The 27,591-nt window shown below is 38.6% G+C and overlaps 1 protein-coding gene across 9 annotated transcripts in view; it reads left to right on the forward strand.

Moving 5' to 3' along the window:
* The window catches only part of GULP1 (GULP PTB domain containing engulfment adaptor 1), a 97,192-nt gene extending 71,118 nt beyond the window's left edge, over positions 1 to 26,074 (forward strand). For 2 of the 9 annotated variants that reach the window (XM_048308925.1, XM_048308923.1), the window contains 5 exons: positions 6,076 to 6,300; positions 9,134 to 9,272; positions 15,853 to 15,947; positions 18,189 to 18,199; positions 23,969 to 26,074. In XM_048308925.1, the coding sequence (XP_048164882.1) occupies positions 6,076 to 6,300; positions 9,134 to 9,272; positions 15,853 to 15,947; positions 18,189 to 18,199; positions 23,969 to 23,990 (492 nt within the window). In that variant the 3' untranslated portion in view covers positions 23,991 to 26,074. Of the gene's footprint in view, positions 1 to 6,075; positions 6,301 to 9,133; positions 9,273 to 13,804; positions 13,885 to 15,852; positions 15,948 to 18,188; positions 18,200 to 23,968 lie in introns of all 9 variants that reach the window. The other 7 variants (XM_048308924.1, XM_048308920.1, XM_048308922.1 and 4 more) reach the window with 6 other exon arrangements.
* The last annotated feature ends 1,517 nt before the right edge of the window (positions 26,075 to 27,591 follow it).

The following is a 27,591-nucleotide window of genomic DNA, read 5'->3' on the forward strand; positions in this document are numbered from 1 at the left end:
TGGCTTTCCTGACATACAGATTGCTGCCTGAGCTCTTGCTGTAGCGATCAATGCATGGCCACAGCAGCCCCTGGCAGTCAGCAGGTGATGTAGCACTGCAGCCACCACCAGCAACTTGATCAAACAAGGATCTCCTTACCAGAGCAGGGGATGCTGCAGAGGCCTGTGCTGGCAGTGCACAATCACGGCAATAGAAACACTGACGTCACACTGTGCTGTGTCCTCCCTCAGGGCCCATCCCCGCCGTGGAAGGGGATGGGAAGCCATGAGGTCTAAGCAGGCATAGTGGCAGGCTGACAGTGGGGGGGTGTTTTCCTTCCCCAGGAGAGGAGACTTAGGGGCTGTTAGAATTTATTGCACCTGTAGTGTGCCACAGTGCTGTGACAGACAGCACGTGATGTCACTGGCATGCTTTCTTTGTTACGATACTGATCCAGGACAGGATGCCTTTCCCACCTGTTAGTAACTGGGAAGCTGGGGCATCATTCGCATGCAGTGCCAGTCTATCATTTCTTTATTCCTGCTTCTTCCTTCTGAGGTGCATTGATTTTTGTGTCTTTAATCATTCCAGACACATTAGTCTTCCCATTAGATTTTCATGAAATGAAGAAGGGAGAAAACACTTTGGGAAATTTGAAGTGCAGCAGGTTTTTTGTATTATATCACTGACCCTTGACATTGTTGGTTGTCTGTGTGGTTTGGGGTTGTTTGTATTTTCTATTTTTAAAAACAAGCCAATTCGGCTTTTTTTGACAGCTCAGTCCTCTGATTCCCAGATCATTTTCCCACAAGCAGGACCAGATTGCATTTCCTGTCCTCACTTCAGTATCAAAAGAAAATAGAATGTGAGAGCATCTTTAAACTGTGGATGGATGACTGAATATGTGTATGGTTTTAAACATCTGGTTTGCTGCACATTTAAAAAAAACCAAACTAGTCTCAACATGTTTCAGTTCTAAGTAGATACATCCAGGCTGTCATTTAAAATAAACCTTTCTAACTTCCTGTTGTCATTGAAAATAGGCTCGTAGCTAAATATGAAATAAAGTCATTTGCTCAGGATCAAATGTAATATGTTCAAGACTTAAAATTCAGATCCTCTTTTACTTCCAAAATGTTTCAAGAAACATTTTGTCTGTAGTTTCTGAAACTATAGACAAAATGAGTTGTGCCAGGCTGGACTGCAATATGTAGCTTTGCTGGCAGATTTACTTCTCTGCAAGGAGTTGGCCCCAGGTTCACATATTGAATTCTTGCGTAGTAGTGTTGAACACTTTCTTTGCAAAACATATTACAGAAACACCTTAATTTGCTGATGAAAATGTGTACACATTGGTGACTTATCCAAAAATCAATCCATGGTCTAACTAAGAGAAGAAACTGCAAACAGTGAACTGTAAGCTTGAAGCTCCATTTTAAGCACAGATAAAAAATTATTTTGAGTTGATAATTTCATAAAAGAGAATATTTTTCCATCTGAAATATTTAGTTGTTTTAATTAAATTCTTTTTTAAGTAATAATAAGTATGGTGTATTAGGGTGTTTATTGTGAGTCCTCAGTTGCTCTATTTAAAAAAAAAAAACAAAACCAAAAACCAAAACCACTTGCATATGAAAATTGAAAGTAGTAATAATTTAAAAATTTAGGGATTACTTTTCTCTCTCCATTTTATAAGTAGTGAAAGTTAAAGGCTTGTTTGGGAAATACAAAGGGAAATCTAGTCTAAAACTGCTTTTTTGATGATTCTTTCTTGATTCTTTTTTTTGCAGGCCAACTAAGGGTTTATTTGAGGACATCTTTTAAAATAATACTGACAGACTGAAATGGGTGCAAAATATGTGTGTGAATAATGCAATTACCCACCCTTTGCATTTTTGCAATATGTAAATGGGTGAAAAGCGTTGACAGCAATCAAGTTCTGCTTTTGAGGGATACAATTGCATCAGAATTCTCTCCTTGCTTGGTTATTAGTATCACCAAGAAAATTTTTCTGTAGCTGCTCTAAATCTAGCCCTATGGCCAAATCAACATCAATCTAATTTAGGTGCTTTTTCTGTCAGTTCATAAACTCTATGGGAAAAATAAAATTTCTTTCTAAACCTATAAAAGAAGCCATTAAGGCAATGAGATCATAGTTGGAAATGAAAGAGAGAAAACTGGATTGTATAATGAAATACTTTTGCATAAAATATATTGTGAAAGTTGAACATCAAATTGTCAATCTTCACGATTTTTCTCTCAGGATATTGTACCTAATTAGATTTACATTTGCTCAGCACATTCAGTAAATAATAAACTGCTTAGTGATCATTTTTTCTGCATTCAGGTCAATGGTTTTGAGCAGTCTTCCTAGAACTTTGAAAAGTTAGTCCCTCAAATGACTGTGTTTGCCAATGCAGAAGTGTTATGCAACAGAAACTCTCACTTTTTTTCGTGTCCTGAGTGGCTCTGTCGAGGACATGCAATCCCAAACTAAGAGTTTCCTTAGTTTGCTTTTCGAGCTGCGCTTCCGTGTGCCATGGGAAATGTTGGCATGGGATGTTTCCTTTGTCTCACTCCTTTGCATGCACTGCTGAAATTTCTGTGCCTTGTGTATCTGTTGTTTACTTTTCATCTGTTTTAGTGGCTTGGCAATGCTTTAGTAGCTGGTCTTTTTTGCATTTGGTCTTGATTATGTGAGGACCATTGGATTTTCATCTCATTGTTTTCCTGTGGGGACACTGCTCCGGTTTGTATGACAGGGAGGCTTTGGGTGCTGCTGCTGTGTGTAAATGCAGCCTCCAGAGCTCAGTGCAGCCCTGACAGAGTGGGTTCACATCATGTCTTATTTGCTGCTCTTTCCATTGCTAGTGCTGCCCAAAGCTGCCAGGGTTCCCTGAGAACACTGAAATGAGGGAGAAGCAGAACTGAAAGGCAGCAAGAAGAGGTGTTGGGGGAAGCAGCCCCAGAAGGGGCAGTGTTCTTCCTGCACCATAAAGATTACCAAAGAAGCAGTATGGAATACATACTCCTACGTGGACGTGCTGCAAAACCCCTCCATTTTTAAGTAGAGCATTAAAGATACTGATTGATTAGACCTTTTGTGCAAGGTTTTGTTGTGACCTGGAAGCACAGGCCACCTTCACCAGCTACCCTTATTGGAAAGCTTCACCACACTCATGGGAAAACCCCAAGATAGATATTGGAACTGTGTGCAGATTTCAAAAAACATTTTGGAATGTGTTTATGCATATCACTTGATTCCGATTTCCACCAAGATTGCCAAGTGGGAAAATGCACATGGGTTTTTTTGCCTATCTTCAGCTTTTTTAGATTTATAATATTCTGTGTTCAGTTCTTTGAGCACTTCTTTGTGAGGGTATAAAATTCTGTTACATTTATGATGTTAAAGAAAATTAATTTGAAATTGCCTATGGCATATTTCACGTCACTGAAAAAGTACTAAATGAACTGAAGATGTAGCAGTTCATTAATGAAACTGCTAATGCTTATACAGTATTTTATGAATTAGTAAGTTATGGATTAGTGTGTTCTTAGTAGCCCCAAATCTCAGGAAACGAGCAGGTTCTTCTAAATGCATAATTTTCAATTCAAGGTCACTCACCTTTCCCTGGAACATCGCTGCAGTTACCCACTGTGGTGCTTCTGTATATTACCAATTTGAATGTTCCAAGGAAAAAAAACATTTTTCAATTTATTCTAATTCATACTTCTTATGTGGGTATGACGTAGAGATTGCAATTAATGTCTTGAGACACCTTGTAAAAAGAAACAATTTAGAAGTGATTTCCTGATTAACAAAATCTCAATCACATTGCATTTTCTAGTACAATGCAGCCCAACATTGCATCTTCAGCACCATTCTCAGTAGAATGAGTCAAAAATAAATTGTTTGCTGGCACATAGATACATTTAACCATAAAAGAGACCAAGCCTACTGAACTAGTATGATTATTTCATGAAGTACCATTTCTTGTTGTTTTCTTGTTGTTTTTCTTGTGTTAATGAAATGAGGCCCAAATTGGGACATATTGTATCAATGCCACTATTACTACAAGTGTTACAGAGGGGGAACCTCAGACAAAACACAATTACCATAAAAAATGACAATTTAATTTTTTTACTATATCTTCTTCCTTTATAATTTGGTGTAAGAGTATTAATTTTCAGAAGCTACACCCTTTTTAGATTGTATTCTTTAGATCAAAGGTCTCTTCCTTTCTCCCCCTGCACTTTGTGCATCTGGTGATATTCCCTGTTTTCCATTGTTGAATGCACTTCCCTGCTGCCCCTGTGGTGTCTGTGGGCTGCTTGGAACCCTAGGGCTGTGAGCAGAAAGTCCATCAGCCTTTCAGGTCTTTCTGGACCATGGGATAAGACACAGAGGAACACTCCCAGCACCTGATGGGTTCTATGCTGCTCTGCAAATGAAGAATTCCTAGGGAAAATTAATTTCCTGAGCAGGTGCATTCCCAAAATTGTTGTAGGAAGCCTGACACCCCATATGGTGTGAAGTGTCCTAAGAGTGTCACTGATGAGCCCTGTGACTGCTCCATGTTCAGGGCTCAGATGACACCAGGGTGTATATTCAGGTTTTGTATTGAATTTTTCCATTGCCTGGATTTGATATATGTTCATCATCCTCATAGCTTTGCTGCTTGGTGTCCTATGTGCATTTTGCTGGTTTCTGTGTGATTTTTCGTGTGATTTTTCATGTGACTTCCATGCCTTCTTATGAAAACTACTTATCCTTTGCTGTTTTGCATTTCAGGGGAGTATTTGGCTTTCTTAATCAGATTGTATTTAATCTCTTTGAGCATTTATTATTACAAGGGCTGTTTTTTCCATGGTTATGTATAGCAGCAAGGATTCCACAGCAGTAATACACAGTAGCACTGCAACTCTTCTACCTGTAGTCTGGTGATACTCTTGAAATCATAATCAAAATTCTGTCCTGTAGGTTTTTTGATTTTTTTTTTTTTTTTTTTTTTTTTTTTTTTTTTTTTTTTTTTTTATTGATTACCATTCCAAACCCTCCATTTCACAATTCCAGTATGGAAATTTTTGAAGTTGGGATGAAAACCCTTTTTTTCTTTAATGCTGAATTGCAAGTTTTGAGAAGGGAATTTTGTGGGTTGTTTTGGTATTCTCAAGTATGGCACTGTAACTGCATTTGGTCACCTGTACCCTTAGCCTAGTTAATCTTTAAAGAAAGGGAAGAAAGAAGCTGAGACTCATTTTATAAGGATTTGAAATGTTTTGTTTTCTACATAACACTGAAAAAAATGGTTTAAAATAATTGATTGAATCCTGATCTACTGAGTTATGCAAACTTCTTATGAAATAATCATGACATATCGAATGTGTAACACTATGAAGGGAGTAAAAGCAGACTTCAGAATTTTTGCTGCGCTCATCTGCCACTGCCTCAGCCTGAGCCAGTCACAGGGGGCTTAGGCAAGACACTTCCAGCCCATTCCTGCCTTCTCCGTGTGGAACTCTTGGCTGTGGCCGAGAAGAACTTTCTGCACAAGTGCGCAATCCCTTCTGTTAAGATCCAGAGTTAAATCCATCCTCTAAAGATTTTCATTCAATAATAAGCTGTTCTTTCAGCATTGGTGGTATATAAATGGTGGGCTTTTCCTCGATTAGTTAGAGAAAATTCTGACCTGTGCATTAACCAGCACAGTAACTCTTCTCCCCAGACCTGTGCCTACCTGCTAAGTTACAAGTGCAGATGTGAGAGATTGCTGATCCCTTGTTGGCTTTAGACATTTCTTAGCATCTCACGCACACACACACACTGCTGGAAAGATGCCTGACTTCATTTTATTTGGTTTAATGATCAAGGAGCAAGTTGTCTTTGTTCCAGTTGGTACTGGGTTACCTCTTAATGTGGCATATTCTCATATTTTGTGTTGAAGTATTTTCAAGTTCTGTATCTTGTAACTATAGCACTGAACAGTTGCTGACAAGCTTTTTTGAAATATGAAATGTGTTGTTTTTTCTTCTTTCCCTGATGTTTTCACGTTCTGTTCCTCAGAATGTTTTCTCTTTCTGTGATTCCTTTTCAGCTGCTGCACATAAAGTGTGATAATGATGAACATATGTTTCAAAGACCCTCTACTTTTTTCTGGTGTAACAATGAGGATTCACCTCCTTGTTTAGATATCTCTTCCATTACGCTTACTCCTAGGAGTTCTCCTGACTCTAGACTACCACCTGGATTGTTAATACCACCACCTTCAAAGAGTGGTCTTCCAAAGCCTGCCAGTGAATACAGCTGCCCAAGACCTCGTGTAATCTTGCTGTGCAAAAGCTTTTTCAGTTTTGGTTTTTTTTTTTAGTTTTGGCTTTCTTTTGTTCTCTGTTGTGTATTAACTTGTATTAAAAAGTGCATTTTGTACAGTGGCTAAAGGACAGGGCAGATTAATCTTAGGTTCTCTAGGGGTACTCTTAAAATATGGAATTTGTGAAGATTTACTCTTATTTTCTACAGAGCTTTTTCTCTCCCATCCCCAAAACTAAATTTTTATTTTTCCAACATGTTTCAATTAGTCCATTAATTATTGATCTCTGTGTTATCAGTCAATCCTTTGTTCATTATTTTTATATGAAGACTAGTGATTCAAAACAATTCTAAAGGTCCAACTTCAAGGGCTTCTCCCCCACCATGAATTAATAGAAAAGCAATCAGCCATGAGATAACTTTCAGCATACTTTATAAAAAATGTAAAAAATGAAGCTTGAAAATTATTCTTAAATATGAAATGGGCATATTGCCTGCTTTTTTATATTAATGTGCTTATACTATCAACTTTTCTCCCATTTGCAAGTAATGTTTGGCTTTATTTGGCGACCATCCTGGCTTTCTGCATCTGTTCACTAAATAAAAATGCTTCTTGTGCTCACATGTATTCAAAATACACATTTTTTAATTCTCTTATAGTTTTAATTAAACTTTATCAGTAGTATCAAAATGGCCAGTCACCGACTTCAACAAAATGGAATATAATTGGGAAATTAGTCTAAACTGTGGGTTTGCATTTTTTGCCTAAAAGGCACATTTATAACTAAATGTAAATGCTGTTTATCTGTCTTCTAGGTAGCTGTAAGCATTTAACAAATAATAAGATTCTCCATTAACACTTAGGATCTCCAAGACATTCTAGGATTCTCCATGGGTGTTGATGATAATGTAGGTTGATATAAGCATTTATTTATGCCCCAAACCTGATGCCGCCTTCCTAATGCCAACAAAAGGCTGTCCACAATCAGAGAGAGGTTCAGATGAAGGAAGGGATGTGCTTCTTTATTATGTTTATTTTGGGTCCAGCCCATCCATTGCCCTGCTTTGAGTGAGAGCAGGTGGCATCCATCAATCTGCCAGACTCAGATTATCCTGGTTTACTGCAGGGTTAATGCAAGGTCCATGGACACTAACAGGAGCCTGTGGTGTCTAAACTCTGCACTGAAATCTTGCCACAACACATCATATTTAAAATTCCAATGGTAACTCATGTTGAGGACAGTAAGAGTTCTGGATGTGTTGAAATCTTGAAAACTGGTTCTTCTATGAAGTTAATTCACCTATGGTCATGCTTGGGAACAGCAGTGACTCAGAGAATTTTTTTAAAAAAGGGCAAAAAAATAAAAGCAGCATGTTAAATGTAGATTTTTTTTTTCTTGCTATGCTTCTGTATATCTGGGAAGAAATACCCCAGGTTCTTTTAGATATTGAACAATTATAGATCTCTCTTAATCCAATTTCAAAATATTAATCCAAATTTAAAATATGAATTCAAAACTCCTGAGAATCATGGAATCACAGAACCTCAAAGAAATAGGAAATGTAGGACTTAAGAGCTCTGTGTTTTCTCCTCTTTAAGCAGTGCATTAGAGGGAGGCTGTGGATCAATATTGCTACTCAGCAGCCACTGCAGAAACCTCCAGAGAGAAACAGGGGTGGTTCAGGGCTACCTGTAGGCTTGGCTTAGAAATCTGTGACGCAAGCTGTCCCGGGGCAGCTCCAGCACAGGCACTGAAGAAAGCAGCCTTCCAAAAGAAGGGTTTATCCATGGGATTCTCATGCATAAGCAGTGCTAAAGACGACCTGCTTGCCAGGTTGTCATATTTGTGTATTCTGAATAAAAGGATCCATGTGACTAATTTAACTTGTGCTTCAAAATTTCCATGTGGATAGTTTGGGCAAACTGCATCTTGTTTCAAAGCTGCAGGCTTTCCCTGTGCCTGGCTGGCCTTTCTAATACACAGAGTGTGGGGGTTTCTGTATTGTCTCAGCAATAACATGAACATGTAAACTAGTTTTTCTTTCAGCTTGTCAGTCTCAGTTTTAATCTATTTCATCCTCTGTCTTTAGTGTTCAGTGTATTTTCACTTGATTGTGCCTTGCTTGTGCCCTGAAGTAGTGGACTGGTGGCAGGAGGAATGAGCCATTCAAAAATAAATATGGCTGTAGAACTACAGTAATTGATGGGTTTGGGGTTTCTTGCTTGCCCAGTATTTTTTTGAACCCTTAGAAATTCCTGGGCCTTTTGAATGAAATCTCTTCAGTTTCACATTCAAGGACAACAGGTTTATTTTGGATATTAATATTCAGTGTCTAATCACATGTCTAGGCTATTACTTATGGAAAAATACATTTAAAGCTTTGATCTTACCAGTTTCTCTAGGCTGCCAAATAAGAGATTATGTAAAGAAGAATTAGTAAACAAAAAATATTGGGATTGTATCTTTAACTTGGTTCTGTGCTCTCCAGAGCAGAGCACATTGTTCTTGCCATATTACGTCAAACTGGGTTTCGTGAAGATGTCTTTGCTCGTGTGTTTGCAAGAGAGAACTGCTTGTCACAGCTTTGTCAGGTGTAACTGTGATACATTTTCAACTGAAAATGGAAAAATTACGATGCTGCTTTTGTGCTGGGGAGTGTCAGCATGAGTCAGTCTGTACTGCAAATGCCATTTGCTTGGTGTCAGGAGCTGGGGTTTGCATGCTGATGGTTGTTTTAAACTATTTTTTCAAAATGTGGCTCTTATCTGCATGCTGAAGAATTCAGTATTGTGATCTTTTTCATGTGAAACCTTGCCCTAATATTTATTGTCCTTATTGTAGGCAGGCAGTGTGACACCTAAATCACCCTCCACTGACATCTTTGATATGGTTCCCTTTTCTCCCATATCCCCTCAGTCATCAACACCTACTCGCAATGGTACACAGCCTCCTCCAGTACCCAGTAGATCTACAGAGATCAGTAAGTTCTGTAACAACTGACCTACTTTTTGCTTACATTACTTTTTATTAATAAAGCATCTTTAAAGTTTTACGTACGTTTTGCATGCAAAGCCAAATACAGTTTTTGTGAATCGCATTCAGTAATGCCGTTTCATCTTTATACCATCTTCCCAAAGTCCTTGATGTTGCTGCCAAGTTGCATTATAAAACTAGCTGTGAAACTATGACATATACACTTGGAAGGGGTTGGGTTGGGGATTTTAACTTGGCTTTTCTTTTACAGTCTCTTTTCTGTACTTCAAGGAATACTTTTATTTCGTGTTAGTTCTTTCCTTGTCAAGCCACAGTTCTAGCACCTAGAGCCTGCATTTCTGGGGAAGGCAGCAGGTGGAGTAAGTATGGTGATGGTGATGCACAAGGGAGAGCCAAAGAAACCCTCAAGAAGGAGACTGTCTTGGAATGCTGTTTTCAATTCTACTTTTCATATCATGCACAGCTTTGGGTTTTTTAGTTACAGTTGATGAACCTCTCCAGATCTGTCAACCGCTCCTAAAAGGTCTTCAAAAGGTTATTAACAACAGCAATTTCATTTTGCAAAGGCTTGAAAGCACCTAGGGTAAGGTTCTTGACTTCACTGGAAATATTTTAGGAGTCCAGAAAGTCTTTTTAAAAGCTTTGGGAATCCCTTGAGGGAGAGGAGAATGGAGCATGCACAAGTGATGTTAGAGATTGTAGAAATACTGGTCTGTGTTTGTATCTTCTGTTCCTGATGCCTGTTTTAGAGTGCATAAGGATCATTGATGTTACTGCCTGCCACCATATGGAACACATTTGAGGAGATCATGCCCTGTTTTGGGGCATGCTTCTAGGATGCAGAATTTTCAACTGTGAATGGGAGCTGTGCACAAAAACAAAAAGGCATTTTATAACTTTGGTCAGTGAATGTCTTCCCAAGCCCATATCTGATACACTGTTTGGTTCCATTTCTCAGAATGTCTGTCACCTTCTAAAGAGAAAGTAGATATTGAGGCTCTTAATTCAGTAAAGACCCCTGCTCTTTTAAAAGAGAATATTTTAAAATAATTAATGAATTTCTGTGGGATTCTCAAGAGGTATACTAACAGAAGTTGACTTCTATCAAGTATAGTTAATATTAACTATTTTCATATAGTTTAAAAGAATATTAGAGTATTCTAACAGAATATTAGAATAGAACTGCTCTATTTGAGAGCATTTTATGGCTTTATAATAAATAATTGAAAGGCACCTGCTTCTCCGAAACTACAGACAATGCTATAAAATAAATCTAAATGTGCATATCTAATTTCAAGAATGGCAACTTAACTTGAATTGAACTACAGGTCAAGATTTTATTTTTTTACTTATTGTTCTACCTCAGATCCATTGAAATTGTGGCTAGCAATCTTGGAGTCAGCACTCCATCCTGAGGGATCTTGGAAATTCCAGTTATAAAAGATTTGCAATTGTTTAGGCAGTGGGTTTTGTAATATAAAGGAAAAGTTGCTTATTAACAGTGATATGTATTGTTTAAAGTAGTTGCTTCTTCTGCACTTCATTGATTTGCATTCAGTTGAGATGATGTAGTTCAGAGATGCCACTTCAGGGAGAGATTACAGAGCCCATCATGGTCTTTATGCTTTTCATCTCTACTCTTTCAGTCTGTGTCATGGTACTTTCTATGTTGAAAATTACTGTGTCCATCAGCTATTAACGCTTCTTGGCATATTTCAGAGTGTCTTTGAAACAGGAGAGAAATATTTTCTAATCAAACAAGGATTTTACTGTCCCAGATTAGAAAGTTCAGCTCCCATAAGAGCCTTGTTCAGGCTGTGCAATATCCCATCACTATAACAATGTGCAATAATGCATTGCTTTGTGGTGTCACTGCTGCCAGCACCAGCAAGCTGGCATTTCTTTCTCCAGTACAAGTCAGAGGGCTGGCAATCAAGAGGAGCCAAAGTTTGGAGTCTCCATTTTCTGAGATCATCTTTTCCTGTTCCTCTCTCTACTTTCTTTGTCACTGCACTCAAGCAGGGTTGTTTTGATGAAATTACATGGTGATTTTGTGGGATTTTATAATTTTGGAACTTCCACCTTTATCACATTCAGTAGTAAAGAAGGAGAAAGATAAGAGTGTGTCATCAGTTTGTTAGTGTCACTTCATTTATTCCTTTTGCCTAAGTGGGGCTCATCTGCCTGTTACCCAGGGAGGGCACTCATGCTGCTCAAGGAAAATGTGGTTTTAAAAGCCAAAGCTCATCTTACTCATCCTCTGGCCAGTTTGACAAATCAGCCAAAAATAACAGTGCCCAGGAAAGGCATGGACACTTGTAGGAATCCTGTAACAATACCAAGCACTTTCCATTCCTCCAAGGCCGAGAGTTCCATAGGCAATTACTGGCACCAGGATGACAGTTCCGCTTCCCATAAAGAGAAATTCCCAGAGTTAGAATTTTGCTTATCAGTTTTTCCTTTGGTATTTTCCCAGAAAAAAATACTGTGGGGTTATAAGTGGTACCTCTGGCTTTGCTGAGCTCACAGCATGTAGTTTAAGGCACCCAGCCTTTTAATACTAGAGGGGAGCAACAGTGACCTTTTTTTTTTGGAAAGAGAGCTATTTCCAAGGCATTTAAGCTTTAAAAAAATGAACTAATTCTTGAGATTTTGAGTTCATATTCAGCAGTGTTCCAACAGGGATACTCAGTAAATATCTGCTCACCACTGGCTGTATCAGTGATAGCAAATAGATGGGGTTTACCTGTTTAAAAGAGAAAATGGCATAATTTTTGTACAGGAGGTTGCAGATTGGACAAATGCATGCTAGCTCTTTAGGTAATAATTGCAAAATAGTGAAATGCAACCAAAAATGCTAGAGACCATGCTGCTTCTTCCTCATGAGGTAAGGGATTGTAAATGTTCTTGTAAGTTATCTGAATGGGCAGAATTAATTTATTAATTTTATTTAATTAAAGGAGGCATTGACTTATGTGTTTCTTGTTGTCACAGATATGAGATTTCATATCTCAGAAAAGAACTGGAGAGGATTATTCCCTATTGAGTTGCTCAATATTTACTTCACACAAATGCATCATGGACAAGGTTCCAACTGGCAGATGGAGAAATCTACTCCAAGATGCTCTTTTTCTGCAGATATTTAAGGGTATTTTGTCAGAATAATGGATGCAATAATTTCAAAAGAAAAAAATATGGAGTAGCCTGCAGCTAAAGGAAAGGCTTTCTGGATTACCCTGTCTCAGTTTATTCCAAGTATTTCTTTGTGTGATTTCAGTGTGATTAATTTTTGTCATCACAGCTGCTCCAGTCCATCTGGGGAAAGCATATATCAGCATAGCTGTGTGCCTGGATGATAGCTAAGGTAGAGATTGGGGTGTCAGCTGCAGCACAAAAGCCAAATATTTATATTTTTGCTTTAGTAATTGCTAATATTGAATTTATCATAGAGTGCAGGTTGCTATTCTCCAGTATTATGTGTTCTCCTGAATGTCAGATAAGTCCCAGAATTTATCGCTTGTTCATGTTATCCTGTGGTTTGAGCTGAGGATCTAAAACATCAACATTTCATGGCTTTTGAATTTGTGGGTCAATTTTGCAAGCTGTGAATTTATTTTCATCCAGAAAGGAATGAGAAAGGGAAAGGAAATTATTTGTACCATTTGAAAGGATCATTTTCAAAGTCTTCCTGATTGCTGTTTATTGGAGAAAGAAATGCCTGCCTATGCTGCAGTAATTTTGAGGAGTGTGCCAGGCAAAATATTCTTGCTATAGCTAATTTTCATGCAAATACTCTGGCCTGAAATAAAAAGTTACCAGTTTATCCCATCTGTGCTAAAAAGGAGCCTCTCCTCCATCATGAGTGGAGTGAGCACTGGCAGATAAGCTTATGGATATGCCATGCAATAGTGCAGCTCTGCAGGGATGAAATCTTCGTATTTCTCCATTTTACACAGGTTCTTCAGCTTTTGTTCCTAAGACAAATACTGGCATTGCTACTGAAAATATTCCACTTTATCCCTCCCTGACTCTCAGCAGTGCAGTCTCTCTTACAACACACAAACTTTAAATGCAGAAAAGGAGTTGTTCTGTGGTCTCGTTCAGCTGGAATGGATAGCAAGTTATGATAGAGATAGCTCCCCAAGTAATAGCTTTCCACAGAAACCCAGCTAGGTAATACTTCTTTATTTTCAATTTGATTCTGTGCAGGGTTTATTAGGTTCTGTCCCTTGGAATAAGTCACACTCTGGTTGATTTTAAATTCTGCCTTGTATACATTATAAATTCAGAAATCTTCCACATTAAAGAGTGACATTAAAAGAGCTAAAACTTCTGCTATTCTGCTAATGAGCTCAAAATTGCTTTCATTAATAAAAGCCTAATAATAAGGCATGAGTGAGATAATATCCATAATAGTGTACAAAATACTTGCTTTTTAAAACAGTCTTAAGTCATAATTCAGTATGAATAAATGCAGGAGTCTCGTCCTTCACTGTTTTTTCCTAAATACATTCATAGAATGTTTGCTAAGTCTTGGTGTTGGAACTGCCTGCTTTCAATTGTCTGACCACAGAGAAGACTGTCAGCTCCTTTTAAAGGTAAATAGAAAGAAAATGGACCTACATAATGAACAAATAGACTGTGAGGGTTATAAAGTAGAATCACTTTTTTGCCCAGTAGCGGTTAGATTGCAAGTCAGAGCTGCTACACATCTGAAGGTTATTTGCTAGGAGTCAGAGCATTTCAGGACACCAGTTATACTGGAGCAGACCCATTTTGGCTGTGAAAAAGGCAAAGGATGAGGGACAACCTAATTTTTACATTGGATTATCCGAGTTAAAGTCTCTTTTGCACGCAGGTGGTCTGCCTTTGCCAGGAAAGACTGGATTTCTTCTTGGCTCAAGAGGACTCTTGGAATAAGGCTCTCTGATCTGGGCCATCTCTTGGTCCCATGTGACAGTTCAGAGCTGTGTAGCCACAGTTTTTGAAATATGTAATCAATCAAGTTCCTGCTCAAGTTTCTGTACTTTATGATGGGAATTTCTGTGCTTTATTGTGGGAGCAAATGATGATAGATGCCAACTATCTAAAATGCCTGGTGTGCAGCTTGATAACACCTAACTGGTAAGGGCAAAGCCCTGACAGACTGATAAGCACAATACATGTTGAAGAGCCTAGAGAACACAGGTCTAAAATTCTGCCTCTGAGGATGCCAAAATAAAGCCATCTGTGCAGCTATAGGTGTGTGCTGCACCACTGATAACAGGGGTTTGGGTCAAGCAGTTAATTGTCACCCAAACCTTGGGTGTTAAGGGTGGGTGAATCTTGTGCTTAACTGTCCAATCACTTCAGAGTTACTATTGCCCCCCTTTCTTGTCATGCTCTAAAACTAAAATTGTTTTGAGGTAGGTAGAATGCTTGTCAGGTTTCTTGCTAGGCAGCCACGAAAGTTAGGAGAGAGGATATCTCCTAATGGTTCCAGTTTTCTCTCCACCAGTGACAAGGCTGTAGCAGCTTGTAAATTCTGCAATCAGTTGGGTTGGGTTAGCAAAATTATTTTTGCAACTGCTTTAGTTTAATCCAACATGAGATAAGAAAAAGTGTACAGAGACAGGACCTTTACATGTAGGGAAAAAAAATCTAAGAAGGAGGAAAAACCACCCAAAACCTGAAAAACCAAAAAATTTTTGAGCAGTCAGATATGAAGAACTATACTGGTCTAATAAGAAAAAAGAATCCAGTTGTATTGGAGGTGTTTATTCTTGCCCAGACAAAAAAAAGAAACGCCCTTCTCCCTCTGACCACTAGAATGCAAACTGCAGTTAAGAAAAAGTGACAAACGTCTGGTATTGAAAGAGGGAAGTTTGCAATTGTTCTATTTATGCACCCAAATTTAGTGGAATTTTAGCATAAGTGACAATTCCTGGTCCTGCTGTGGTTTTGGGGTTTTTTTTTTTATTTTTTCTTTCTTGATGTGATCTTATCCGAGATTTTAAAACTCTGACAATTTTTAGTTTTAGTTACTGCCAGCTGTAATTGTATCAAACAAAGGCCTTGCCTTGCCTGAGTAAGAGTAGTTGCTTGTCTCACAAAGACATCCTTAACCTGAGGAGTGGCAGATGGGGGACACAAAGGTTAGTTGGTTGGTAATTTGTTGTTGACATAATGTAGAAATGGAATTTGGCAACTCATGTCCAGTTGTTTCCTGTTCATTTTTGAAACTCCTTACACACACAGACTCCAGAGCACATGTCAGTAGATGATGCCCTCTTCAAATGACAACAACTTCCCATCGGATCTCTAGAAGGAACAAGCATTAAAGGAAGCTAAAGAGAGGCTTCAACAGAAGTTTGGTGGTGTTATTGGAAAAATATTTGTGTATTAAAGTTTGGAAAACTGCCTGAGACCTAGCTTTCAAATGGGGATGTTAAAAGTTGTGGTTAATGAGTGGTGTATCTGATGGTGCTGTTACTCAGCTCAGAAGGAGATGTAAGGTGGCTTTTTCAGAGCACTGTAGTCGTAACCCATACCTGTTCTCTCAGTGACTCACTTTTCTGTTGTTCCAGAGAGAGACCTTTTTGGAGCAGAACCTTTTGACCCTTTTAGCTGTGGAGCAGGAGATTTCCCTCCAGACATTCAGTCCAAACTAGATGAGATGCAGGTAACTACTGATTTACGTGGTTTTTGATGGCTGCGTGCCTATTCTTGAAGTACATACTTACCATACTCTGACAATGTGTTCCACAACGCGCACACTAATGCATTGGAAAACCCCTATTGCTGACCATTCCTTTTAAGCAAGTTTATCTCCTGGTCTTTGAGCTGGAGTTTGGATTTGCCTCAAGAGCCCTACCTGGTACTGATACCTTTTCCTGGTCTTAAAATCAAGAATCAAACATGGTTAGAAGGAAAAAAGGGATTTTGCCTTTGTATTTATTTTAAGGATCCTTAGGTGCACCACATCCAGTTCGAATGCACCTCCATGCACACTGCAAAATGCACACCCCCAAAAGATCTGGTATAACATTATAGGTTTTACTAATTAGCATATCTATCAAAGATTCCCCACTGAGAGGCTCAAGTGAGCCCCCCTCCCCAAGGAGCCTTCCCCTGGATGGTTCTATCTTAGTTTACAGAATGTGTTCTGGAGAGGACCTTGGGGTCTGGGGCACACTGATCCCTAGCTACGAAGCTTCTAAAATGTTTAGTCTCTCAGCTTGACAAACAAGTCCAAGAATGTAGGCAAAAAGCACTAAGAATACAGAAGTTATAAAAGGTATAAAAGGGGTATAAAAGGAAAGGCAAAAAAATCATCATGGCATCAGTACCAGTAGAGTCAGCTACACTAATGTGGGGTTTCTCAGCAGTGTAACCAAGGTGGTTTGGGAACCATTCCCTGGGAAGGGACTGAGAGAGCTGAAGAAGAGATCTGAGCCAAGAACCCTCCATATCTCCTGATCTTTCTCCTTCTCAGCTGCAGCAATCTCCACCATCCCAGTGCACCCTTCTCTTTCCCTCAGTGCCATCACTTTGGTTTCTCAGAACATTGGGTAGACTTATTTGCTTACAGGGCCATGGCAATTATCTGCTGCCTTTAAAAACAGTTGTATGGCACTCTGGGGCAATTAAACTTTTGAGAATTGATTCAAGAATTCTGAACTGATGTGTTTTTATCAGAAAATGTTTGTTGATTCTGAAACACTCAACAGTATCCATTCAGTTATTGACCCAATTGTGAAACAATTCTAGGAGAAAGTCCTCAAATTTTGGAACAAATGATGCTCTGCAGTCAGACTTTCAAAACTTCTAGTTCCTTGCCAGCTTGCTTATCTCTATTCTTTTTTAAGCAGCCTGCCAGCAGAAGAAAAGGCTGAAAATAATGGAAACTTGAATTTCTAGGATCCTGGCTCCTCAGTAGAAAGCATTCCCAGGGTTTCCAGCCCTCTTGTCTCTTCGGAGCCCACAAAGTCCAAGAGCATTTGCTCTCTGGCTCCTTCTGTTCCTCTCTCTGGCCTAGAGAATAGCAAAAGCTCTTTAAAATGGCTTAAACAAGATTTAAATACCATTTACTTTGCCTGAGTACATCTTCTCTTCCATGTCAGTTTAGGATGGTTCCACTGACAATCTCTACTCCATATGAAGTAAGAAATTTAGCTTCTTGGTCCCCCATATAATTTCAAAGAGCAGCTAAAAGCCAAAACTGGCTTCTTTGCCATTCCAACAACATGCTTATGTTTTGTGAATGCTATAATGTTGTTACCAAACTCTTGAACACAAACCCCAAATCTTACAGCACCTCACATTGATATATTACCAACATTTCCATTGTTTTAGGGAAAAATAAATTGTAGTAACTGTGGTTACCACTAAAAATGGTATGTCAATATTTAAATGTCACATATTAAGGGTTCCTATTACAGGTAATGTCAATATTTGGAATTGTTAGCCTATAACACGACAGAGTGCTGCCACCTCATAAAACATCTGGGAATGGAGTAGTAAAAATCTTTATCAAAGATGTTTGAAGTCATGAAATGAAAATCTCCCATCATTGTTTGTACTCTCTTGATCTACAAAAAGGAGACAACCAACCAGTAACAAAACCTCCAAGCATTTAGGGAGTTGCTGTGTCCTGTTGCAAAGAAAGGCACTCCCCCCTAGCATATCAACTGTTCACTGAAAACTAATTAGTGGGCCTTTATGTACGCACAACACTCGTCACGTATGATCCAACTGAGAACAAGTGTAAAGCTGAAAGGGTATGAAAAACCCCCATATTCTAACTTGAGCCAAAGCAAAGACTGTGTGCAGTTACTTCACTGTGTTGTTGGTGCAAAATACAGATTGAAACATGTTTTTCCTAATGTCTCTTTTATCTTCTTGTGCTTTCCTGGGTGCACAGCGTCAGCGATGGTTGGTATATCATATTTTAATCATGGTATTTAAAGCATTTACAATTGAAATGTGCATGTGTTTGTCTTGTGTTTCTATTTTTATATAGATACGTGTTTATAGTATATGTGTTTATACATAAAAACTTTTAAGATTTATGTTTTATATATAGAACTCTGAGTCAGGGCCATTTTCATTTTTAGGGGCCTACGATCTCTAAGTTAGGGACAGCTGATGGTAGTTTTCTTCAGTCTGTCTTGGCAGGTGCTAATACTAAGCCTTTGTTTTCACTGCTATGTTTTCACTTTGTTTTCCATGTGCACTTGTGAAACCTGCAGTTGACATTACTAGGTTGTCACTAGTGAAATGGTTTAAGCAAAACCTTTGGTACATGATTGTGTTAGCTCAATCACATTTGTGAGCAAGTCTTTATTTGTACATGATGAGTTAAACCTTTCAACAAGCAGAAGAAACTGTGCTAGACTCAACAGCTGTTAGACACAACCTATGAGGAAGGTGAGAGCACTGAATTTTCAATATGCTCTGGAAATCCAACATTAAGAAACATGGAAGAGAAATGTGGGCCTCTCTTCTGCTCTGAAATGCAAAGTGAAGGAGTCTTGTCATTTTTGCATTATGGAAGTACAGCCTGAGTTACAGTAATTATATATTCCATTAAATCTGTAAAGGTAGGTTTTATACGGACACCCATAAAATAGTTCCAGGAGTAAACTTCCTCCGAGAGGGTACTGAATACAGCTCACTGTGCAGTGAGGATGGCAAGCAAAGATGTGACAGCCTGATTGGAGCGGCCCACTTCAGACTCTCTTACGCTGTTTCTTGTGTGGAACATGAGATGCCTCAGCACACACACCCCATATGCAGCAAAGCTGTCCTGATCTAGCCGTGTGCTGGAGGGGATTTGTGAACAAAGTGGGAGAGAAGAGCACAGCACAGAAGAGGCACTGAAGAATAAATGCTTGAGTGTGGGTGCTTTGCCTTTGCATCCCGTATTCTGAACTTAACGAGATCAGATAAAGTTCCCTGGCCTCTAGGGGAACACTTATTTTTAAACTTCACTGAGGATCCAAATTTCACGCTTAAGCAGTCTATTCCATTTCTCAGTCCAATCGCTGTTGATCTTTTTGGAGAGCTTAAAACTCAAACATGTGCTGAGATGTGACTTTTACAGCTCAGGCCTCTCTCTGATGACTGTCCAACCTCCTGTTTCCCTGCACCCTTATGCTGAAACATATTTTCATCTTTATTTTGACTGTATCCAGACATTAATAAAATGAATGTCTATTTTCCCAGAAATCTTGCAGTGAGGAGAAGTTTCCCTGGATCATGTCATACCAGCAGCAGCTGCTATAATTTATTAAAATCTCAAGGCAGTTAATACCAGAAAGCTTCCAGGAGCTGCAAGCCATTCTCCCTGCATGCCCTGAAGCAGTCAGTAGGCTTGATGTCTTTCCATCTGAAATAAGTTATGCTCAGCCCTCTAAATAATCTTCTCAGAGATATGTAAATTTGTCATTGCTTTGCTGGGTTTGTGCTGACTTAAGCTCATTGAGTGAAGTCACTGTGAAGTGATAAGTGAGTTGACTTCTGAGCCATAAGGTTGACTTTGGCAAATTTATCTCCTGATAAAGTGGTAGTTCTTTGTCTTGTAGTGCTTACTGGTTTAAACCAGAATTATTTTATCCTCGACACCAAGAAAAGGCTGGTTTTGGAAGAGGGATTGTTTTTGAGCTGTTTCTAGTGAAAACAAGCTCTGCTCCTCTCTATAAGGTATCAATCACATCCCTTAGTACAATACTGTTACTTAGCAGGGTAACCTGCTCAGTCCTTGTTAAAATGCCTTTAAAGTAAAAAAAGCTACTTGAGGAGGACATGAACACAGAAAAAACAAGTCACAATATAGGTGCACCCTTCATAGCCCTTCTTCCTCCCTCTCCTGGCCAGAACCATGGGGTGGCCTTTTTCTGCATTCCCTGAAAATCAGCAAATCAGAGAGATTTTTTTGACTGCATGAGGAGTTTCTGTTTCCTGAACCTTTAGTGTACAGGAAGCCATAGCACACATGGGTTTTAATGAACAGGCAGAGTTATGCTAAGAACACACATTATTAGAAGCTGAAGTGTCTGAATTTCAGACAAGGCAAAATATTTTAAGTGTTGTGTATTAAAATTAGCAATGCATGATATATGTATATATAGAGAGAGAGCACATAATGTTTAGCAAGAAGCTGACTCCCTATGTCATTAAAAAAAATTATCTAACACATTAGTCAAGTTTATTAGAAAAAAAATCATAATTTGTAATCTCAGTTGTTGCAACTGATTTCATTACTATTACAGCTGTGGATGCTGAGAGTTAAAAGCTGGCATGTGCTGTTCTGTTATAATCAGAGAACAGCTTCCCCTGGGAGCAGAGTGCTGGAGAGCCCTGTGCAGCTCAGGTGTAGATATGAAGTCCTAAAAGCACGTGTGGCACTCAGTGTTCTGCACTGCTGGGAGAACTGCAGCATGGAACTACTGCTCTGTTACCTGCATCAGCAACAGCTCTACTCTGCATGTAAAGGAGAATCTACTCCTAAAGCCTTCCCATGGCTTGCTGGACTGCAGCTGATTGGATTCTATTTTTAAATTATATTTTTGCCCAAGTATAGTTTTGGAGATTCCAAAAATTACCTAAGCATTTGGAGTTATGGTGCAGAACCTGAGGGATTAGGAATAGTGATGGCTGTGGGAGATTTGAAGTCTGTGCTTTCCTCATCTTTGGAAATTTGATTGCAATCACTTTGACAGGGAGTCTGCTGGGTGAAGATACTCTGATTATTTGTTTTCCTGTTTGAGGGTTGCAATTAATTTTTTAGGAATATTGGTTAAAACTATGCAGCTTTCCTTCATTTATACTCCTACACACTTCTTGTCCTCCACTTAGATATTCAAGAGGGAAAAATCTGGATTTTACATTCCTTTAATGAAAGGAATGCCCAGCTAGCCATCTGGATTGCTTTGATGTATTCTCTGTGCTGTTGGGCTTCTTGACCTTGTGGTCGTCATGGAAGTTTGAGCCTGCTTGTACCTGCAGAATCTGACATTGATGGTCATGGGTTTGGTGTGGCTTAGAAGTGACCATGGAAATGCCGTGTCCCTGTTACAGACAGGAATGTGCAAGAGCCACAGTTCTCAGGAACACAACTGGTAACAGCCCCTGGCAACCACATCACTGATTTCTGCTAGGACAGGAGTTCATTTTGGTAATAAAGTTTAAAAACTTTTTCAATAATTATGATCCATAAAGAGCAGCAATCTCTTAATGGATTAGCATTGATCACATTGCAAATATGTGGGAATGTAATTGTTTTAAATGCAAAATATCACAGCTTGAGAAGGACTAAATGGGTGTGGGGAGAAGTGGCTGGAGTGAAGCTGCAGAAGGAAAGGTCAAGGAGGCCACGGCTCTTCAAGAAAATGGAAATAGTTCTAAGTTAAGTCATAGCAAACACATGTAAAGTGCTAAGTGACAAAGTATCAGTTTGTGTGGAAAAAACTTGACATGCTCAGCATAAGAGCAGTGAGATGTGTGCTTCCAAAATGCATCATCTGATTTGCTCTTTGCCTGCTGGAAAAAGGGCATCGGAAGTAAAGCTGCTTAAGACACCAGCAAACTTAAATGTGTAGGATAAAAATAAGACCATGCAGGACAGGAATGGGATGGATGTTCAGTGAAGGCTCTGGCTGGCTCAGGATGAAGGTCACTGTCCTTGTCACACCAGCTGCTGTTGTTCTGCTATTGGAGCTCATCAAGCATCCTCAGGTTGAAGCACCAACAACAATCCCTTACTGTTGTATCTCTTTACAAGCTTAAAACTGGAAACAGCCTTCAGATACTTGAAAAGGTTAGCATCCTAGGCATGCTGTAACTGCAGGGTTAAAAATGTAACACTCTGTAGGGCTAATTCTCTGAATTCTCCTTCTGGGTAAGCAGCCCTCCTTTGACTGCAGTTACATCAATTAATAGTAGCCTTTGGGTAAATGAACACTGTTTATAACAGGATGTGTTTCACTTGGAATTTCAGCTACTGTTTGCTTGAAATACTTTCTGCATTGAATGTTCTTCCTATTAATCCTTTGGAAAATACAGAGTTAAAAAAAAATAAAGGAAAAATCTTAAATGTATTAGTGAGCCTTGGCAGCACTGTGTCACCCAGGTAGAGCAAACTGGGTAGCACAGTTGGGGAGTGTTTACACCACAGTGCTGCTACTGGCTCAGCATCTCATGGCATGGATCTGCCTTTAAGAAAATGCAACTTTTACTTGGAAATTCACAGACCATTTAGTAACTATTGCCAGGAGGTTTGTTCTGTTTCTCCACATTACTCTCCTGATAGCAGTAGCTGGCAGCATTATTAGATATTCGTACAGTTTTCAAATTTTAGCCTGTGATTTGAATTTGTTTGAAATTAAGCTGGTTTGACGTTGGATTTACCTTCTAAACCCAAAAGGTGTGGTCTTGAGGTACTGCTGTGCATATGAGGGAAAGACTTGAGTTTGTGCCTAATCTCCATACAGATTGTTTTACAAAAAGATTTATTTTGTTTACAAGATATTTTCTTGGTGAAAGGACCTGTTACTAATTTCATAGCACACAATCAGCATTCTCTCACTGAACTGAGCACTGCAACATCTGCCAGTGGAGTTGATGTTCTCAAGGCATTTCTAGTCAGAGCCCTGTTTCCAATTGCTTAAACTTTCAAAGTCTGAAATTTTCTTGACTCCCAGGTGACTTTTGAGGGTCAAGCCACAATTATTCAGCTTCTTTTAATGCAAAAAGAGAAATGAAAATAAGAATGTTTTTCCTGTATTAAAAGTGCAATTATTACTTTAGGACTGGTGCAAACTAAGTACCTTTAGCAAGCCAAGCCTGTATAAAAGCATACAAAAAAAAGTACTTGTAGAATGAATTTCTTCTCCACGGAGGAGCTGGTAGCATCCAGCTTATAACCTTTTTTGTGTTTCTACTAATAACATAAATAAAACTCAGGTAACAACAAGTAAACTCAGGTATTTAGGTCTGAACTTTTAAAGCAACTCACAGCACTTGCTAAATACCACTGTATTTTGTTTTACTGAGTTACGTGCCTTTAAAATGCACAGTTTTCTCATTTGCAGTAGGTCAAGTATGATTTTAATTGCCATTTTGGTGAAGCTCAGATGGCAGTGGGCAGTAAAGCCCTGTTAGTTTAACTGCACTGGGAGCAATTCAGAACAGCCCCCTGAGGTGGGGTAGTCCTGCACTTTTTGTTGGGCTGCTCTTGAGGCACCACAGAACGTAGAGGACACCTGGTATCAGCAACAATGTCCATGTCTTACCTGTATTTTTCAATAGAAATATAGTAAACTCTGTGCTCATGTAGCCCTAATCTTTCCTGCTTATAAATCCTCTTGAATTTTACTCAGGAACAACATGGTGCACATCAAACTTGTTTGGATTTCTGTTGACCTATGTACACGAATATTCAATGATGTTATTCTATAGTATTTTCTTAACTTTATGTACATATTGTAGCTATGCTGTTGTATGGCAAATGTCTTTTATAAATTAACTACTGAGACTTATTAAAAAGTGGCTGACCAAATAATGTGTTTGTGAATTCAGGCTGAAGTACTATGTCAGTTTGTCTGCCTAAAGATATGCTTGAATTTAAGTGCTTTTAAAAAGAGACCGTAATCCTCCAGAACTCACTTGGCTTTTTCCTAATGATGTCTTGTTTCATTGCAGGAGGGGTTCAAAATGGGATTAACTCTTGAAGGCACAGTATTTTGTCTTGACCCACTAGACAGCAGGTGCTGATGCCAAGAAAGTCAATGTGAAATTCCTCCGCAGTGGGTTTTTTATTTTTGAACACGTACTCACAGATACTATCCATGTGCCAAAAGTTGCTTTTTTCAACATGTAAACTCTTGTGAGGCTTGCTTCTGTAAAAATCCAACTTAGTTCACTCTTTCCCTGTACAAATGTAAAAAGTTGTATTTGTTTATGAATTATGAATTAAATTACGCTGTTGTGTTTCTTTCTCTCACATTTTGGCCCAAGTTTACTATGCTTTATGACTATTAGCTTGGAGAAGTTCTTCAGAAAGGTCACATATACCTCCCTCCCTCTCTCTCTCTCTCTCTCTCTCCCTCCCTCTCTCTCTCTCTCTCTCTGCAAATGTGCAGGCATGATTTTTACATAATACTTTATACTTTACCTGGCAGCATTTTTAAATTATGCTTCTAAAGCATTATTTAATATTCAAGCAGTAAAATTATTAATATCTACTACAAAAAAATTCAATTTGCAGAGAAAAAAACCATAAAATACTAACCATTACTCTATGCTTCAAAAGTAAATCTCGATGCAGTGTGACTGATTTCCATTACTGTGTGTGGTTACTATGCTGTACATATGTTGTCATTGGTTTATACAGTCCAGATTTTACATCCTTCATTCATGTTTTAGAAACTAACAAGTTATTAGTCTGCTGATAAGTGCTTAATGAGCCTAGAACTGCTAAATTGCAGAATGGACAAATTAACTGCCCTTTATTTTGCTATTTTATAGCTGAAGTGTAAAGTATGTACCTTGGAATCCATTACATGCTAGCCATAACTTAAAAGGAAGATTATGGTCTTGCATTCACTTAGGAACTTATGAAATTTTGTCTATAAGCAGGCACTGGGCTCAGTTCTGGAATTACTTTCAACACCTGAGTGTTTACAGCCAGGCTCAGTTGAGTATTATTTTTTTACTCTCTGTTTTAGTGTTCCATGTCTTTAATTTTGAGGCTTTCTGCAAAGAATGCACTATGAGTTAATAAGTCCTTTGTACCCACTGGTTGTTCTTGTTACAGAAATACCTGCACATCAAAATTCTCAGCTGCTGGTGAGATGAATGCTGACATGTCTATGCATACTTTTCATTAATCTTTCTCATAAGCAATAAGATACCCTCTTAAACCTATCTCAGAAAATTATTATCATTAGTTCAATTCAAAAGCTTTCAAACCTCTAGTATTTTCCCCAAAAAACATACAAATATGGAAAAACCCCCAAAATTTTCAGGTTTTTTCTTTTTTACTTTTTTTTTTTTAATAAGAGGATTTTTTGGCATCACTTACGGTTTTGTCCTTAAGCATCACAGTTTACACCAAAAACACATTTTTCAAATTTGTTATCACATGTGTATCTTTATGCCTTGTTCAACAAAGTACTTGTGCATGTACCTTTGGAGTGCACTAAAAGAATGGGGTTATTCCTTTGCTGGGTTTGACACATCCTCAGGTACCTTGCTGAATCAGGGCCTTAACATCCTACATTGCATTAGTCTTCCTCTCTCTTGTATTTTGGTCATCATTCATATAGAGTATTATAGAGAAATATATATATAAAAATATATTAAATCACTAACAAATAGAATAGTATATGTTTCATAAAGAAAAGTCTTTATAATTTTGTTTGTCATACAGTATTTTTGAATTTGTATAATGAGGACGTTTAGTAGCCATAGGAATGGCCTTTTTTAACAAATAGAATTTGTATTTTTATTGTACTTTAAAAAGCTTTACATAATAAGCATCTATTTAGTGGTCATTTACTATCAATGGTAACACTAAGATAATATTTGCACATTTTAAGAAACCTTTTTCGTTACTGATTTTTATGATAGTTGACTGCAAATGGCATGGTTAAATCTTACATACTTGGTCAATACATACAAAAATACTTAAATCTACACAACAGTGCATTTTTAATTTTTATGTGATCCAATTGGAAACTGTATTTCTATGTAATCTCAAATGTCTGTTTAATTTTGCCTAAAATAAATGTTTTTAAATAAATTGCATCCTAGAACACAGTGTTCATTCACTGAAATGCCCAGTTGGAAGGGAGGGTGGGGAGGTGCTTAAATGTTGGGCTGGACCTGCTGCAAAGGAGGGTTTAGTGCTGCAATGGGTCAAAAGTCACCTTTGGAAGGGATCCGATCTCAGACAGGGTAGAGTGATTCCAATCACTTCTATTACTGAGTTTGGACTAATCTGCCATCAGCAGAGAAAAATCCTGTTCTATATGCAGCTATATAATAGTGATAATTAGGGAGTAACTCTGCAGTGTTTCCTGGATTTAATTGACTTTTCTTTTTGCCTTTTTTTCCCCCATACTTCTCCGCTTGATATACTTGGCTCCTGACTGACTATTTAAGGAGGGAAGGATATAATTGAAGTTTTCCTGAGCCTTAGAAAACAATCTCTTTACCCAGGTGTGTTAATGGGACAGGCTGCTGCAGATGGTGTTGATGCTTTTGAGAAGAGAAAACTGATCTTAAACCATCTGGTCATTTCTTCCCTCGTAAAACTGCCCTCCAAGTTAATGCTCAAAACCCATCTAAGCACTTGGATTTGTGTGAATGGGGCTTGAACAGTCCATGGGAATGGGTACTGGCAGGGCTGGCAGGTAAGGAGCACGTGTCATCACCTCCTGTGAGCTGTAACCACCAGCTGTTCCTCCCTCCTTCTGTCAGTGGTCTCTCACAGGCAGTGCAATAACACCTTGTGCTACATCTCCACACTTTGAAAATACCTGGTTGGGAGCAGTCAGAGGAGCCCAGGCGATTGCTCTTGCTCTGGTCAGAGTGAGTGGGATGCTGCCGCTGCCCACACCAGTGTTGGTTGTAGGAGTTGTCTTGTTTCAGAGAGAGTAACACCACCTACTGGGTTAGAGATACGGTGCTAGTGAGTCATGACCAAGACTTTTTTGACTTGTAAATTTGCCCTCCAACAAAAATAAATACCAGCGCATCTTCATGCTGCCCGTTCTGTCTACACTTTTTTCTTTCCTTCGGATGCCTTTTCTTTCTCTTTTTTTCTTCTTTAAACTGTGATCACCCTGCTGAACCTGCTAACTGTGGCTGTATCACTTCTGGACATGTAATAGTAGATTTTGGTTCCACTTGACTGCCAGCAACTGTCCTGACCTGTCATACCAAGCTATATTAACACCAAGAAGCAGTATTCCTTGCTTTATGTTCCTTTTTTTTTTCCTATGATATAAACTATTTTTTCGTTCTGGCTGCCTATAATGGCATACCTGAGTAAATGAGCTGCTGAGGTTAGAATTCTGAAGTCAAACAGCTGAAATATGGTGAGTTTGTGTGTTTTTCTTTTAACCTTTGATAAATCACTGACCATCATTGCAGGATGTTCTTGGCCTAACTCATCTTTACTTCTGATGAGTCTGCAAGTGGCTCTTGTTCTTCCATGTGACAGATGGGATTTGTGCTAAACATATAATTGATCAAATTGCTCAAATTGGAAAAGATCAAATCCTTCATGTGGTGAAAGGAATTATATTCCATTCTGGCTT

The sequence above is a fragment of the Corvus hawaiiensis genome, chromosome 7, assembly GCF_020740725.1.
Source record: "Corvus hawaiiensis isolate bCorHaw1 chromosome 7, bCorHaw1.pri.cur, whole genome shotgun sequence".
Lineage (NCBI taxonomy): Eukaryota > Metazoa > Chordata > Aves > Passeriformes > Corvidae > Corvus > Corvus hawaiiensis.